This window comes from Rhinoraja longicauda, chromosome 18, assembly GCF_053455715.1.
Source record: "Rhinoraja longicauda isolate Sanriku21f chromosome 18, sRhiLon1.1, whole genome shotgun sequence".
NCBI classification, from domain to species: domain Eukaryota; kingdom Metazoa; phylum Chordata; class Chondrichthyes; order Rajiformes; family Arhynchobatidae; genus Rhinoraja; species Rhinoraja longicauda.
In genome coordinates this window covers 24,567,489-24,585,165 of record NC_135970.1, presented here as the reverse complement: position 1 = coordinate 24,585,165, position 17,677 = coordinate 24,567,489, and the positions used below count along the sequence as shown (strand labels likewise).

Genomic DNA, 17,677 nt, shown 5'->3' with positions numbered 1-17,677 from the left:
AGAAGCCATCTGTACCTGGGGATTTGTTACTTTTAAGGGTTTTTATAGTATCGGCTATTTCTTGTGACGAAATTGGTTTTATCATTTCAGATGCTTCTTCTACCTTTAATGCTGGTAAATGTAGTTTTTTGAAAAATTCTTGTGTTTTGGTCTCAGTGAGATTAGATTCTGAGTCACTGTATAAGTTTTTATAATATTCTGCAAAGGCCTTTGCTATCTCTTTTGGCTTAGCCATAATAAAATTGGAAGTGGGATGTCTTATTTTTGTAACTATTCTATTTGTTTGAGCTTTTCGCAGTTGGAATGCCAGTAACCGGCTTGCTCTGTTACCCATCTCATAATATCTTTGATTTATAAAACGAAGAGCTCCTTCTGCTTTATATGTTAAAAGTTCGTCTAACTCTTGTCTCATTTTTTTTAATTTGACGAGAATAGAGTTGTTTCTTGTTCTTTTATGTTCTAACTCCAACTCTCTGATTTTACTTTCTAGCTTTCCTTGCCTTTCCATTCGGGTTTTTTTCAATCTGGAAGTTATCTCTATTATTTTCCCTCTCATGACTGCTTTTCCTCCCTCCCATAATGTCGATGGTGAGACCTCGCCATTGTCATTTATTTGAAAATATTCCTTTAAGTTTAGTTTTAGTTCTTTGACAACCTTTTCATCTGATAGGATTGACACATTAAGTCTCCAGTACTTAAAGAAGGATTCCCTGCCCAGCTCAATGGATAGTATGACAGGGGCGTGGTCACTTATAGTTATGGATTCTATACTGCAGTCCCTGACTGTATGTATCTGTTGTTTTGACACACAAAAAAAGTCTATTCTCGAATAACTCCCATGTGGGTTAGAATAAAAGGTAAAATCTCTTTAGGATTATTATGTCTCCATGGATCAACCAGACCTAATTCTTTTATAACATTATTTAGGACTCTGGATTTTTTTGTTTTTGGTCCCCTCTCAGATGGCAACCTGTCTAAGTTACCATTCTGTATGGTATTAAAATCCCCTCCCAAAATTATCATCCCTCGTCCGTTACTGGTAAGTATATTGGCTATGTTTTTAAAGAATGTTTCATTTTCTTCATTTGGGGCATAGATGTTTAATATTGAAATACTCATATCTCCTATTGTGCCAACCACCATGATATATCTTCCCATATCACCTTTAATCACTTTCTCTACAGAAAATGGTAGGGATTTATTAATTAGTATGGCCACCCCCCTTTTCTTGCCATATGAAGCATGGAATACTTGGTTTACCCATTCCCTTTTCAGTTTTTTATGTTCATTTTCACTCAAGTGAGTTTCTTGGATTAGTGCAATGGCACATTGTAGTTTCTTCAACTGACTCAATATTTTCTTTCTCTTAATAGGGTGATTTAGACCGTGCACATTATAAGAAACAAGGTTCAACTTATTCATGACATTTTAAGATGTAGGCCATAAACTCGGTTCCTCCTATAAATCAAAACAACTGTGCAAAACGATACACAGCGAAAAAACAAACAAACAATACACATCTCCCTCTGAACTACTATACAAAAATAACATGTGACTCCCAAAAGTCCCGTCATCAGAGAGTGTGGCAATCTCTCTGGGGAAATAGCACAATGTGCACCTGCAACTTCTCAGAATTAAGTTGCTCCTTGCTCAAATTGAGATCCAGCTTTGCTCCTTCAACCAATTTTGACATTATTCAGTATAAGTGTTACTTAAATCCCATAACTAGCTCCTTTTCAATTCTTTGAACATTAAACATAAATTCAGATTGTCCGCATTATATATACTTCAGGATTGTCATTATTTTTTTACCCTTAGTTCCAGGCTGTTTTTTAAAAAATTTTTTAGTCCTTACCACTGTGAACCTCAGAGTTCACAGACCGAGGGCTTGTATGTCCGCCTCTGTGATGGGTGGCTGTCTCCTCTTTCCCTTCTGTCCTGTCCCCGTAGTCCAGCTGCCCTCCATCCTCACTCTCTGTAGTTTCTCCCACTCGTCCTCCTCCACATGGATCCCCATGTCCTTCAGCATGGGGGCAGCCTCCATCAGTGTATTGAATGTCTTCGTCTCTGTTCCCAGAAACACCTTCAGTCTTGCAGGATATGGGGACTGTGCCTTTATGTTTTTCTCCTTCAACTTTTTTATTACATCCCGCACTTGTTTCCTCTTCTTCTGTATCTCGGTAGTGTAGTCATGGTTGAAGTAAATGGTCCGTTCCTCATATGTTATTTTTTGTTTCCATGCTTGTTGTATGATGCGGTCTTTCACCTGGTGGTCAATGAAGCGGGCGATGATGGCTCGCGGGGGAGCCGCACTCTCTTTCGGTTTGGTAGTCAGCGAGCGGTGCGCTCTTTCGATGCGGATATCGACGGCCGCCGAGATTTGTAATGTTGTTCGGATGAAATCAGTCACAAATCCTATGGTGTCGCCTTTCTCAGCGCCCTCCGGGATCCATGTATCCGTATGTTATTACGTCTCGCTCTTGCTTCCAAGTCGTCACATTTTGCGGCTAACGCCGCCTCTCTTTGAAGAAGAAAGGCGACTGATCTTTCCAGCCGCGCTGCCCTGTCTTCCGTCTCCCCCAACCTTTCTTCTATGTTCACTGTTCGTCGCTCCAGTGAAGCGGTTCTCTCCAAAAGCTCCTTTAAATTAGTTTCTAGTCTCACCAGAGCTTTTTTGTTGTCATTTACCGCTTCTGTGTGCTCTTGTCTTAACTTGCGTAGCTCCGCCAATATTACGGAGTCTTGTTCCCCACAGCTGGTTCCCTTATCTGGCGTGGCTCTCTTTGCCGAGTCCGTAGCTTTAGTATCCGCATTATCCTTTTTGTTTAACCTTGTCTCCATATTTTTATTTATCGTTAACTTTCGTTGTCGATATAACTTGCGATTGGCCCGCTTCCTGTTGTTACTAATGTTTAAAAGAGCTAGTTTTAATTGGTTTCTTTGAGAGCTAACTTTTTAGATTGTCTAGTCCAACATGGCGCCACCGGAAGTCAATTTATTTGATTTTATCTCTTATAGGAAACATTAATTACAAAACCAGGCAATAAAAATATTTTCAATAAAAATTCTCTAAATATTATTTTCAGCAAGATTTGGGCAATCTTTTTGCGAGATTTTGATAAATATTGGTCCCTGAGAAGATGAGAATGGGAGTTAATAAAGGTAAATGGAAAATTTGCAGAGGTTCTGAATGATTATTTTGGATTAGTTTTCATGATAGAACACTAAAATCATCCCAATAACTATAGATAATTAAAGGGCTTGAGTCTGAAGAAGGGGAGAAAGCAGGCACAGGTTACTGATTTTAGATGATCAGCCATAATCACAATGGCTCATAGGGCCAAAAAGCTTCCTCCTGCACCTATTTTCTATGTTTCTATGAAACGTCACCAATTCCTTCTCTCCAGAGGTGCTGAGTTACTCCAGCATTTTGTGTCTCTCTTGGGCTTTAGAGAAAGATGAACTTAAACAATCTCTGCAACTAGAGAGAAAAGTGCTAGGAAAGCTGATGGGACCAAAGAAGGTGTCCTGGACCAGATGGTTTGTATACTGGGGACCTAAAGGAAGTGGCTATAGAGAAAGGTGATGTATTGGTTGTAACATAACAAAATACCCTGCATTCTGGAGAGGTGCCAGAGGATTGGGAAATTGCAAATGTGATAGACAATAGACAATAGACAATAGGTGCAGGAGTAGGCCATTTGGCCCTTCGAGCCAGCACCGCCATTCAATGTGATCATGGCTGATCATTGTCAATCAGTACCCCGTTCCTGCTTTCTCCCCATACCCCCTGACTCCGCTATCCTCAAGAGCTCTATCTAGCTCTCTCTTGAATGCATTCAGAGAATTGGCCTCCACTGCCTTCTGAGGCAGAGAATTCCACAGATTCACAACTCTCTGACTGAAAAAGTTTTTCCTCATCTCCATTCTAAATGGCCTACCCCTTATTCTTAAACTGTGGCCCCTTGTTCTGGACTCCCCCAACATTGGGAACATGCTTCCTGCCTCTAACGTGTCCAACCCCTTAATAATCATATACCTTTCGATAAGATCTCCTCTCATCCTTCTAAATTCCAGTGTATACAAGCCTAGTCGCTCCAGTCTTTTAACATATGACAGTCCCGCCATTCCGGGAATTAACCTATTCAGGGAAGAAGGGTAGCAGAGAGCAGGACAGCCAGTTAGTTTATAGTTTACTATCATCTGTCATTGAGAAAATGTTGGGAATCCATTATCAAGGGGTAGAAAAGTAGACATGTAGAAAATCATAAGACTACGCAACCTCCATTAGGCAGCGTCCGGGCCAACAGCGCCCCCCGGGCCTAATACGGAACAAGGGCGGTCCTGTACGGGACAAACCAATTTAGCTCAAAATACGGGATGTCCCGGCTAATATGGGACAGTTGGCAACCCTACTTAAGATGGTGGAATTGATTGTAGACTTTAGGAGAGCTCACCCTCCCCTCCCCCCACTTACCATCAACAACACCATTGCCACATCTGTGGATTCATTTAAGTTTCTTGGAACCATCATCTCCATGGACCATAAATGGGAGGCCACCATCGACTCCACAGTCAAAAAGATCCAACAGAGGATCTACTTCCTGCAGCAGCTGAGAAAACACAATCTGTCACAGGCAATGATGGTCCAGTTTTATACTGCCATCATGGAGTCTGTCCCCACCTCCATCACGGTCTGGTTTGGATCAGCCACCGAGCATGACATCTGGAGACTGCAGCGTATCATTCAATTAGCCGAGAAGGTTGTTGGCTGCAACCTTCCCCCCATCGACGAACTGTACACTGCAAGGGCCAGGAAGAGAGCGGGTAAGATCATCTCTGACAGCTCTCACCCTGGCCACAAACTCTTTGAAGCACTTCCCTCTGGAAGGCAACTCCAGACTGTCAAAGCCGCCACAGCCAGACATAAAAACAGATTTTTTTCCACGAGCAGTAGCTTACTCAACAGCCAAAAGTCTGTAGCCTCCTTTTGCTCTGGTATTTTATTTAATTCTTCACATGTTTAAATTATAATGTTGTAATTTTAATTGTCCACTATATCGTGTTGTTATTTGCGAGCAAAGCACCAAGGCAAATTCCTTGTATGTATACATATTTGGCTAATAAAATTTATTCAATTCAATTCAATTTAGTTTAGTTTAGAGATGCAGCATGGAAACAGGCCATTCGGCCTCTCGAGTCCACCTCAGCCATTGATCACCCGTTCATGCTAGTTCCCCTTTAACCCCCTTCTCATCCACTCCCTACACATTTGAGGCAATATACGGAAGCCAATTAATGTACAAACCCACACGCCTTTGGGATGTTGGAAGAAACCAGAGCATCCAGAGGAAACCTAGGCGGTCACAGGGAGAACGTGCAAATTCCACCCGACAGCACTCGAGGTCACGTTTGAACCCGGGTCTTTGGCGCTGTGAGGCAGCAGCTCTACCAGCTGTGTCGTTGTGCTACCCCGAGGATAACTCCTCGGACATTATCCTCTGTATATCTAATGTACAAATTATTCAAATTGATAATGAATTTGTTTACTCCTTTACTATCCTGTTTGTGTAATATCACATTATGATATCAAACAATCAGTTATGTTCAGAATAGTTCCCACTCAGTGATTATGAATTGAAAGAATATCTAGTCAATAGATTGACACAAAATGCTGGAGTAACTCAGCGGGACAGGCAGCATCTCTGGAGTGAAGGAATGGGTGATGTTTTGGGTTGAGACCCTTCTTCAGACTGAGTTGTTAATGAATGGGTTACTCGAGGTCTGTGCAAATGTTTGCTTTGTTTAGTTGGTGGTACATTTAAGTCTTTAAACAAGGGAGCTATGGTTTAACGTGACACGTCTGGAAGTGCTATTTAGAGAGTGCTATAGTATTTGAAGTATTATTTCATAGATGAAACTCTGCCTCATAGGAACCGTGGAGCTTGCTGCTGCATTCAGCTTGATCATGGCTGAACTATATATTTAGTTCAATGGCAACAATCTGCTACCTGTAATACCTTATTTAACATCTAAATCTAATTTTCTCAATTTTGTAAGTTCCAATTTAGCTAGAGTTAGTAGTGTCTTGGTAGCAAAGTGGGAAAATGAAGTTGAGGTAAATGTTCGACCATGGTCTTATCGATTGAAGAAGCAGGTCCATGAATGTGTATGGTCCTCTTCTTTTATTGACTTATTTTCCAGCCATCGTTTTTGAATGCCACATCTCTAATTGTAAAGTTACGCCAGTGTTTTGGACTTTCCCCATAGGAGAAAACACTGCACATCTTTACTTATCTCAGACACATCAATTACATCACCTCTAATCTTTCCTCAAAGAAGATAAGCTTCAGTGGTGCCGCCTGTTTTCATCCCTATATCATTCTGGTAAATCTGTATGCACCGCCATTGTGTTTCCTCTCCCCCTTAACTCACCAAAGACCAACATAGCTCAATATATCCTTCCTGAGAAATAGTGTCTCGAACTTAACTGGATACTCTAAATCTGATTCTATCTATACTTTCAGACAACAGTAACATAAATTATTTTCTTTTTCATTCCTGCTCTCTAAAGATAAGGGCATGTCAATTGTTCAGACTTTTTTTTATTTACCGCTAGTTTTAATTAATTTCTATACTTTAGTATAAATATGTTTCTCCATAATTCCTGATTTATCAATGTTTAGAAATAATAGGATGAGAATGGATTCAACCCTTCACCTTACACTTATGTAAAATGAATTTGTTTTTTGTTTGAAATTATTGAGTGCTATATCTCTAACTACTTTCTATTTCAGGATAATGCATTAGACATGCTATTTTTGTCAGGATCACAAACAATGGAAAATGAAGAAACCTGTGATGTTTTAGAAAGGTTCTGCAGGAGCCATGAACAAACATATAAGGAATTTCTAGAATCATTTATACATCTAGAGGGGGAAGGGGGGGAATGGATGCGAGTCCAGGTGGGGCACGGGGAAGTGGGGGAGGGGTGGGAAGGAAGGGTAGTTTATAGGTTAGTTACCTAAAATTGGAGAATGCTACATTCGTATCATTAGGTTGTAGGCTACCCAAGTGAAATATGAGGTGCTGTTCCTCATGTTTGGCCTTACACTGGCAACGAAGGAGGCCAAAGACAGAAAGGTCAGTATAGGAATGGTGAAAGGGGTTAAAATGGCTAGCAAACGGGAGATCCAGCTTGACTTGGTGGACTGAGACAGAATCATAGTTCAGGAGGTCTTCCAAGTGTTCCAGTGGATGTTAACATTCTGTGAGTTCATGATGAGTTCATCCCCTTTAAGTGAGATTGGATGTTGGGTGTTTTGACAAAATCATTCAAATCCATAGGCAGCATAAGCGAACATTCTTTCGCAGGCCAATATCCCCACATTGAGGCTCTAATTTCAAGGTATGTCCCCACATTGAGGCTCTAATTCCAAGATATGTCCCCACATTGAGCCTCTAATTCCAAGCTCATGATTTCTTACGGCAAGAAATCTTTGTGACTAAAACTGCAAACTTTCTGAAAAATGAGTTCTTCCCATTGAGTTTCTGCACAAATTTATTTGCATGTTATTAGGGCAAATTTTCAATAACCAACACAACATATTTTAGCCTATTATGTGTTATTCCTATTTATCATCTTTACAGCACCAAGGGAGGCAATTTGACCCTTCAAGATTATATTCTGACTTCCATTGTCATTTTAATTGAGAGGAAACAAATTAATGGTAATTGCATGGAGAATAGACGGTTAGGAAAAAAGATTAAGATCACCTAGATTTGGAGGCTATTTTATTACAAGGATCTAATTGGGTGGGAGGAAGATGAATCATTGAGAATATAAAGAAAGAGTTTATTTTCTGATTATTTGGATGTAATAAGATGTTCCAACATCTTAACTTTTCCAATCTATTGAGATTTTGGATACTGGCATAAATAATTAGATATGCAAGCTTTAAGCTGAGACTGCTAGAAGGCACAGTAAGTTTCTATGATTGGGAACAGTAACTGAAAATAGTGAAATTATGGCAAATATATTTCAATGCAAAATGTGTTGACATTCATTTTCAAGTAGAATATTTTCTTGATGGTGAGTCCAATTCTAGAAGAAGGATTTATCTGTCTATTGTGAAAAGCAACTTTTTAACATTTAATTTGAACTAAAAAGTAATCGGAATGGCTAATGGAAAATGAACAGGAACTTTGGTTGAATCTTGACTTTTGATATAATGCAAACAGTCCATGAATGTTTCGTTTTTGCTTATTCTTTTTGTAGCTGTGCTCAAATTTTACAGTTCTGCACAAAAAATGGGCATCTAATGCCTTTTCTTCCTCCCCACTGAATTTCTACCCTTTTTGCAATTGCTGTTAGTGGAGAAATTACTAATATCTTACAATCTGCAGCATAATGAATGTTATAAGTCCTGATGAGGAGAGTTGAATTTGGTTTTCTTTTCACAAATGGCAGCAGAAAATATGAGTGTGAAGATTTTCTTGATTAATGATGCAGCAAAATGCTGACTCCACTGATATTGCATTGAGAAATCCATACTAAAATATTGACATGTAGAACTTTATATGTCTCAGAGTATAGATTCTGTCTGTTTCTTCTTCATATAGATTATGGAATAAAAGATGCATTGTGTCGTTCTAGATGCAACATAATGCCAAGCTTCATGACTTGTGAACAAAGTAGTTTTAAAGTTTCTATCTAAATAGTTTTAAAATCTCTATCTAAAGTTTCTATCTATATATCCTTGTTTCCAGATGACATGAAAAAACAAAAGATAGCATCTTCTGCCACTGCAGGGATAGCAGAAGATGCTGGAAAACACCAAGATATGAAGCAAGTATTGATGTGCTGTCATGAGGAGGGAGAACAACCACTTAAGGACGATGATGAGGCATGTTTGAGCTGGAGATACATAGGAGTTATGTTAACATATGACATTGCATCTTGACACTTACTCATTTCCTTCAACTTCTTGACTATTTATTTCCTTCGATTCCTCATTCTTGCTACACTTTTGGTTATCCAATATTTTTTGTCAAGATTTTTTGTCTTCTGCGAAGACAGTTTGACTTCTCTGCCATTTCCTTATTCCCTCTTGTAAACTTTCCCATCTCCAAGGGACCCACATTTGTCGTTTTCCTTTTTTACATACTCATAGAGGATCTTACAGTCTGTTTTTGTTTCCCACTAGTCTGCTTGCATATTTTATCTTCTCTTCTTATTTCTTTGGTCTACTTTGTGTTTTAAAACTGTCCCAATTGTCAGGCTACTACTATTTCTGGCAATTTGATAAATCTCTTACTTTGATATAATGCTATCTTTAATTTTCCCCAGTCACGCATGAATCTCTTTTTCCTTTGGTTTTTTTGTGTATAAAGTAATAATTTTCTAACAGTTTATGCACGATTCCTGTAAGTTCCAGTCATTGCCTGTCAAATATTTCAATGTATTTTTACATTCATTCAAAGTCAACTCTCCCCTCAAATGTGCATATTTTTCTTTGTTAAAATTTAAAACTCTATTCTTGGGGCCAATTGTATCACTTTCAAGCTTGGCATCCTGCTTGATAGGCTCCCTATACATAAATATTCACTCACTCCACTACTAATGCATAGTAGCAGCAGTTGGTACCATCTGTAGGATGCACTGTGGCAGCTCACTGAGACTCATTGGACACCACCTTCCAAACACACAACGTCTACCCACTAGAAGGATGAGGGCAACAAATGTATAGGAACACCACCACCAGGTAGATGCCCTCCAAGTCATATATCATCCTGACTTGAAAATATATCATCTTACATAATGATGTAGCTAGTAGAGCAGCAGCCTCACAGCGCCAAAGACCTAGGTACAATTCTGACCTCGGGTGCTGTCTGTGTGGAGTCTGCATGTTATTCCTGTGACTGCATGGATTTCTTCCAGGAGCTCTGGTTTTCTCCCACATCCAATGGCATGCAGGTTTGCAGGTTAGTTGGCCTCTGTAAATTGCCCCTATTGTGTAGGGAGTGGATGTGAAAGTGGGATACCACAGAACTTGTGTGAACTGGTGTCAATGGTTGGCGTGGACTCGGTGGGTCGAAGGGCCTGATTCATGCTGTATCTTTTAATCAATCAATCAATCATCAGTCCTTCGCCGTTGCTGGGTCAGAATACTGGAATTCCCTCCCAAACAATATTGGGGGTATCACCACTCTTCAAGTACTGGCAGTTCAAGAGGGCAACTTACTAGGAACCTCTTAGGGCAATTAAATGCTGACAAAGCCTAGATTCTTTGGATGAATAAAATATACAAAATGTTCTCTTCTTCTTGTCACTCTACGTCAAATATACCTGTACAACAAGATCAATGACTTTTCATCAGGTCATCAATTAAAAATGTTAAACTTGTTAAAAATGTTAAAATTGCTTTTGGATTTGAGCTAACTAATTATTTTGTTAAAATGTTAAAATTGCTTTTGGATTTGAGCTATCTAATTATTTTTAAGAATATACTACTGACCAATGATCCATCACGTTAAGCAAGTTGATACTAATACAGTCCATTTTTGATTCAGTGACTGTCCGAAATACATGTTTATAAGTGGATGCAGGACCCTCTTGAAATTTATTTCAAAAATATTAAGTGATATCAAGACGATTAGAAAACAATAATACAATTGAGCAAATCATCATCAATGTTTTAAAAAGTAGATTATGTTTGACAAATTTGTTGGAATTTGTGAGGTTGTGATTAACAGGTGAACCTGTTAATGTACATTTGGATGTTCTGCGGCCTCTGACTAAGTGCCACATAAGAGATTTTTAAATTTAGTCCACAGTAATGGGGTAGTATATTGTTGTGGATGGAGGGCAGAAGATAAAGAGTAGTGCTAAACAGATTGGAAGGTGCGACCAATTTGGTGCTACTTGGTTCAGTGTTGGTGTCCCAGCCATTCACAATTTATGTCATTGACTTGGATGAGGCGATTGTGTACAATATTTTTAACCTTGCTGGTGACACAAAGCTGGGTGACAGTGTGGCTGTGAGGAGGATGCAGAAAGTGCTTCAGGAGGATATAATTTGTAATGCGAATGGGTAAAGAGCATAGTAGATATTGTATGGAAAATTGTAATATCATCCATTTTGAAAATGGTAAGGGATTGGTAGGTGAATTGTTTAGAGGGATCTAGGTGTCTTGCACACTAAAAATTAACAAAGATACTACAGGCAATTAGGAAGGCAAATGAAATGTGGGTCTTTATTGCAGGAAAAATTAGATTACAAGAGATGTTGTCTCCATTTATATGAGGATCAGAGAAGACCATCAGATTTTATACGTCTGGTTGTCCCTCCTTAGAAAGGTTCTACTTGTGATGGAGGGAGTGCTCATGATCATCAGATTCATTTTTGGGCTGGCAGGTTTTATATATGGGGAGAGATTAAGCAGACTGGGCCGACTTACTCAAATTTAGATGAATGAGAAATGATCTCCTTGAAAAATACAGCTTAACTAAAGGGCTGGATTGAGTTTCTGTAGGATTGATGTTTCCTCAGCTGATGTATCTAGAACCAGGGTTAGATTCTAACAATAAGAAGTTGACCATTCAGGATATGGATGAGATGAAATTTCTTCGATAGGTTTTGATAGCCCACTAACTAAATACAAGGCAAATTATTTTTAAAGGCTAAGAAAATCAAGGATATTAGATTATTACATGAAAATGACACTTCCTATTGAATAGCAGAGCAGACATCAGGCCTGATGGCCTAATCTTGCTATTTCTTATAGCATTACTTATCTTAGGTGTTGAACTGTTCCACTATTAAATTCAATACCAGCTGGGTACCTGAACACCTGCTAAACGGACACCATTACAATCCTTCTTGTATTATCAGTTAGTGTTTGTGGCTGTCTTCGCTAACCTTGACTAGATGAGAGTGATAACTGAACCTTCAGTAATGGGACCAGGTCTTCTCTGCCTCAATTCTGGCTTTTATCCTTCGTAGCACATCTTAATGATGTTTGATCGAGGTCAGTAGTGTTGGGGCCCTCTTGAGATTCCTAAAGGCCAGCATATATGGATGTGGGGCCTTTCCCATCCATACACCAGCAGCTATACCCAAGTGCCGTGTTGGAGATGTTGTGCAGTGTTACCCAGAAGTGCTTTGATTCACTGTTCAGTTTTCCTTTAAGAGCTGAAGGTCATGAATCAGCTGCAGAGAGTTGATTCCCCGGGTACGAAAGGCATTCGTAAAATTTCTAATGTTCCTTAGTAAATCCACGTGCAGGTTGATTCAAGTCTGCATATGTTTTTGTGAGGTCTGGTGAACGCTTTGCCTCTTCTGCCATTTCAGGTAATGAATTCCTGACTAGTTATTGAGTAAAACTAATTATTTATAAACTCCCAACCAATTCAGTTAGTTCACTTAAATCTATATTCTCTTGTGTGGACATAGAAAACATAGAAACAGAAAATAGGTGCAGTAGTCGGCTATTCGGCCCTTTGAGCGAGCACCGCCATTCAATATGATCATGACTGATTGTCCAAAATCAGTCATGACCAGTCCCGGCTTTTTCCCCATAACCCTTGATTCCCTTAGCCCTAAGATCTAAATCTAACTCTTGAAAACATTCATGAATTGGCCTCCACTGCCTTCTGTGGCAGAGAATTCCACAGATTCACAACTCTCTGGGTGAAAAAGTTTTTCCTCATCTCAGTCTTAAATGGCCTATCCCTTATTCTTAAATGTGACCCCTGGTTCTGCACTCCCCCAACATCGGGAACATTTTTCCTGCATCCACGGTAGCGCAGCGGTAGAGTTGCTGCTTTACAGCGAATGCAGCGCCGGAGACTCAGGTTCGATCCTGACTACGGGTGCTGCACTGTAAGGAGTTTGTACGTTCTCCCCGTGACCTGCGTGGGTTTTCTCCGAGATCTTCGGTTTCCTCCCACACTCCAAAAACGTACAGGTATGTGGGTTAATTGGCTGGGTAAATGTAAAAATTGTCCCTAGTGGGTGTAGGATGGTGTTAATGTACGGGGATCGCTGGGCGGCACGGACTTGGTGGGCCGAAAAGGCCTGTTTCCGGCTGTATATATATGATATGATGATATGATACCCTGTCCAATCCTGTAAGAATTTTACATGTTTCTATAAGATCCCCTCTCGTCCTAAATTCCAATGAATATAAGCCCATTCGACCCATTCTTTCATCATTTGTCAGTCCCGCCATCCTGGGAATTAACCTGGTGAACCTACGCTGCACTCCCTCAATAGCAATAATGTCCTTCCTCAAATTAGGAGACCAAAATTGCACACAGTACTCTAGGTGTGGTCTCATCATGGCCCTGTACAATTGCAGTAGGACCTCCTTGCTCTTAAACTCAAATTCTCTCGCAATGAAGGCCAGCATGCCATTAGTTTTCTTCACTGCCTGCCTTACCTGCATGCTTACTTTCAGTGACTGATGTACAAGGGCACCCAGGTCTCATTGCACTTCCCCTTCTCCTAATCTGACACCATTCAGATAATAATCTGCCTTCCTGTTCTTGCCTCCAAAGTGGATAACCTCATATTTATCCACATTCTCCTGCATCTGTAATATTTCTGCCCACTCACCCAACCTATCCAAGTCACCCTGCAGCCTCATAGCATCCTCCTCACAGCTCACACTGCCACCCAGCTTTGTGTCATCCACAAACTTAGAGATGTACATTTAATGTCTCACGTGGTCACACACATGACCAGTCATATTTGACCTCTGACCCTGAACAAACATTGTCAGCATAACATATAAAAAATTCACTTGATACACTTCGACAAATACAAGTCATATATACAGTACACAACAATATACCTGTAATGCTTTCAGAATTAGAAGAGATGTATTCCACAATTTTTCACATTTTGGGTCACACACGTGACTAAGAACGGCCCAATATATTCTGTACTGCAAATTTTATTTACATTTGGCAGAAATTATTAGGAATGATAAATAACATTTAATTTAAGTAAGCTTAAAAGAGAAAAAAATGAAGTAATGCTTCTGCCCACCTTGTGACTATCATGGTGTGCCCAATATTTTAATCTTGAAACAATCAAATACATCACCAAAGATAATGAGTTTCACAATATCAACCTACTTGCCAAGCGAGGTGTTTCCTTTGTACTTTTTAATCTTTCAGTTTATTCATTCATGACCCCAGGGCAAACTGACCACCAGGGCTACTTGTTCAGGGTTAGTGGTGAAAAATTACCTATAGCTTTGCTAGTACGGTTATGCCCCCTGCAGTCAGGTCTAAACTAGTGTGTAGCTCAAAGTAGGTTGCTTTGTTAAATTAAGCAATGCATTCACTCTGAACAATTTGTGACCTAGTTTGACTAAAACATGCAAAGTCAAGATTAGTAAGCATTTTACAGTAGTGAGTTTGATTTAATAAAAGTTACAATGTGCTGAAAAAGGCATTTGCAAAATAATATTCAAATTAAGGTTTTTCTCCATAATTCATCAGAATCCAAAATATTACAACAATTGTTTGAAAGTAACTACAAACCTAAAGAATAGAGAAACTAGGAACTGTCGATGCTGGTTTACAAACGTGCTGGAGTAATTCAGCAGGTCAGGCAACATCTCTGGAGAATGTGGATAGGTGAGGTTTCAGGGCAGGGCCCTTCTTGACTCAAAACATCACCCACCCATGTTCTCTAGAGATGCTGCTTGACCATGATCATATTGAATGGCTCAAAGGGCCGAATAGCCTACTCCTACACCTATTTTTCGATGTTTCTATGTTTCTATGAGCCACTGTGTTACTCCAGCACTTTGTGTCTTTGTTTACAAATGTAAATAAATTAGTTTTATGCTTATATGTGAGAATTGTTTCAAGTTTCTACTATTATTTATTAATGAGAGCAGTTTCCAGCTGAAATTACTTTTTCCTATTCCATGCTCCATTGGTAGATCCAGAACAGCAGGAGTGGAGTTTACCTGGTCTTTTTGAAACTAAAGCTCTGCAAATACTGCTCTATCCATCAGTGGCACATAATTCTGAGTATGAGAATAAAATGAATGAAATCGATTTGAGACTGATTTATTAATAACATAGAATTTTGAATTTTGATTTTTGAAAATAACACAAGAATGCCACCACAACCAGACTTTCTGGTTGAATCAACATACCTTAATTGGTACACGTGACAATAAACAGACCTTTGAAACCTTTGAACTAAAAGGCCAATTCACCATGTTGTAAAGTGCTACTAATTGGCTGGGGCACAGTTTCCTTCTCTTATGAAATGTACAAAGGGAAGTAGGACGATTCCTGGGGTTGGGAGAGAGAGAAGGCCCAATCAAATCAGGACTTGATCAGCTGGAGGTGGGAGTGGTGGATGGGTATCAGCTTGCGGCAGAGAGGGAAGATGATGACCAAGTTTAGATATGACTTCTCAGTTTGGAAGCTTACTTCCATCATTTCCATTTTGATATCACCCACATATGGCAAATGAACAGATGTTACAAAACGTGAAAATCAATCTACTAGCATTATTTCCAGTTTATTCATGAATGATCCCATCAGAGACGAGAATAAGAGGTTATAATGTTTGAACCAGGTTCTTTTCCTTGGATTTTGGGATCCATATGAACTTACTTCGCAGGATCTGTGAATGGCAGCAGCTAAAGTGAGATTGGAGCTGCCAGATCCAGCTATTTGAGTGTTGTTTATCGGGCAGGACGTGTGGATGGAGCTGTTTTCTTTCTCCTCATGCGAACCCATTGTAATTTCTCCCGCTCTACAATCTTGCAATTTCCTCTGCAACTTCTTGACATTCTGCAATGTCCTTCTCTATTCCTTATGTCTATGCATCAAGGTCACCGCCCCCTCTGCACCCATTGTGGGTATCACCCAATGTAGTCTTTCACATATGCTTTGCGGTCAGACTATTGGCCACTTTGCCGACCTATGCAGTTGCCAGGAATGAAAAATACTTTTATGATGTGCTGCCATTAAATTTGCTTGAATTTCAGCATCTTCCAAATAGTTTATGGTTTCACAGTCGTATGATCTTCTCATCTCCCAGTAAAATACAGGAGCTAAATCTTCAGGGAATAATCATATTTTTAACGTTGTTTAAATAGCCTTTGAGATTTGCAGAAGAAATTGGAAATGTTTTATCTCTTTACCCCTTGCTTCCCATCACCTGTTCCTGTTCTTCTTGGGAATATATTTTTCTTGGAGCATTGTAGAGTAAGCACTGTTTACCCTTTCATATGATGCAGCAATGCTTTCTTATCAAACATCTGTTTTTCAAATTTTATACTATAAAGATTTAATTTATGGTACTGTACAAGTGGAAGAAATTTTAAATAATTGACTAAATATTAATTTAGCAAGTTTATGGTTTGCATTTAAAGATTTTTCATTAACATTTTGTTTGTCTTTAATACATTTAAGGTGGACAATTACATTAACATTGAGGACATAGCGACAAAGAAAGTGAGCAGCAAAGTGGCACTGGTAGGTCCTCAGATATGCTGTAATCATTTAGACTGGATAAATGGGCTGAAGAAGATTAGAATAAAGACTATTTTCTGGTGCTTAAGAGTCTATTCTCTTCTTGCTATATATTTTAGCATACGTTTATAGGTTTCAAATTTTCATATTTGCAGAAATAGTTTCCAGTCACTGTGGGACAATTTGTCCAAAATAATTTCAAATCCAGTATGGCAGGTCAACTTTCCAATATTCTTTAATCGACTTGTAATTTATTATTTGTTGTTAAGAATTTAAATAATGGGAACATTCAACATACATAAACACAATTAACTACTGAAGTTAGAATTATTGAATCACGTAGCTAAGAAGGAAGCCATTTCGGCTATATTGCATACACCAGTTCTTTGAAGCAGCTATATAATTAATTCCAGTCTCTTGTTCCTCCTTTGTCGGCCTCAGAATATGATATACCTTAGCACATTCTTTTTTAATTAAATCTTCTACATGTCTGACAATGTTATCAATTTGTTACTATCTCCTCATTGCATACTACAGATTATTATCTGAATGGTGTCAAGTTAGGAAGAGGGGATGTTCAACGAGATCTGGGTGTCCTAGTGCATCTGTCACTGAAAGGAAGCATGCAGGTACAGCAGGCAGTGAAGAAAGCCAATGGAATGTTGGCCTTCATAACAAGAGGAGTTGAGTATAGGAGCAAAGAGGTCCTTCTACAGTTGTACCGGGCCCTGGTGAGACCGCACCTGGAGTACTGTGTGCAGTTTTGGTCTCCAAATTTGAGGAAGGATATTCTTGCTATTGAGGGCGTGCAGCGTAGGTTCACTAGGTTAATTCCCGGAATGGCGGGACTGTCGTATGTTGAAAGGCTGGAGCAATTAGGCTTGTATACACTGGAATTTAGAAGGATGAGGGGGGATCTTATTGAAACATATAAGATAATTAGGGGATTGGACACATTAGAGGCAGGAAACATGTTCCCAATGTTGGGGGAGTCCAGAACAAGGGGCCACAGTTTAAGAATAAGGGGTAGGCCATTTAGAATGGAGATGAGGAAGAACTTTTTCAGTCAGAGAGTGGTGAAGGTGTGGAATTCTCTGCCTCAGAAGGCAGTGGAGGCCAGTTCGTTGGATGCTTTCAAGAGAGAGCTGGATAGAGCTCTTAAGG

General features: G+C 39.4%; 1 protein-coding gene across 1 annotated transcript in view; it reads left to right on the top strand.

Annotated features, from left to right (window-relative positions):
• The window catches only part of iftap (intraflagellar transport associated protein), a 38,575-nt gene that overhangs the window by 11,770 nt on the left and 9,128 nt on the right, over positions 1 to 17,677 (top strand). The window contains 3 exon segments of the mRNA XM_078414805.1: positions 8,770 to 8,906; positions 16,454 to 16,478; positions 16,481 to 16,516. Of these exon segments, the coding sequence (XP_078270931.1) occupies positions 8,775 to 8,906; positions 16,454 to 16,478; positions 16,481 to 16,516 (193 nt within the window). The 5' untranslated portion in view covers positions 8,770 to 8,774.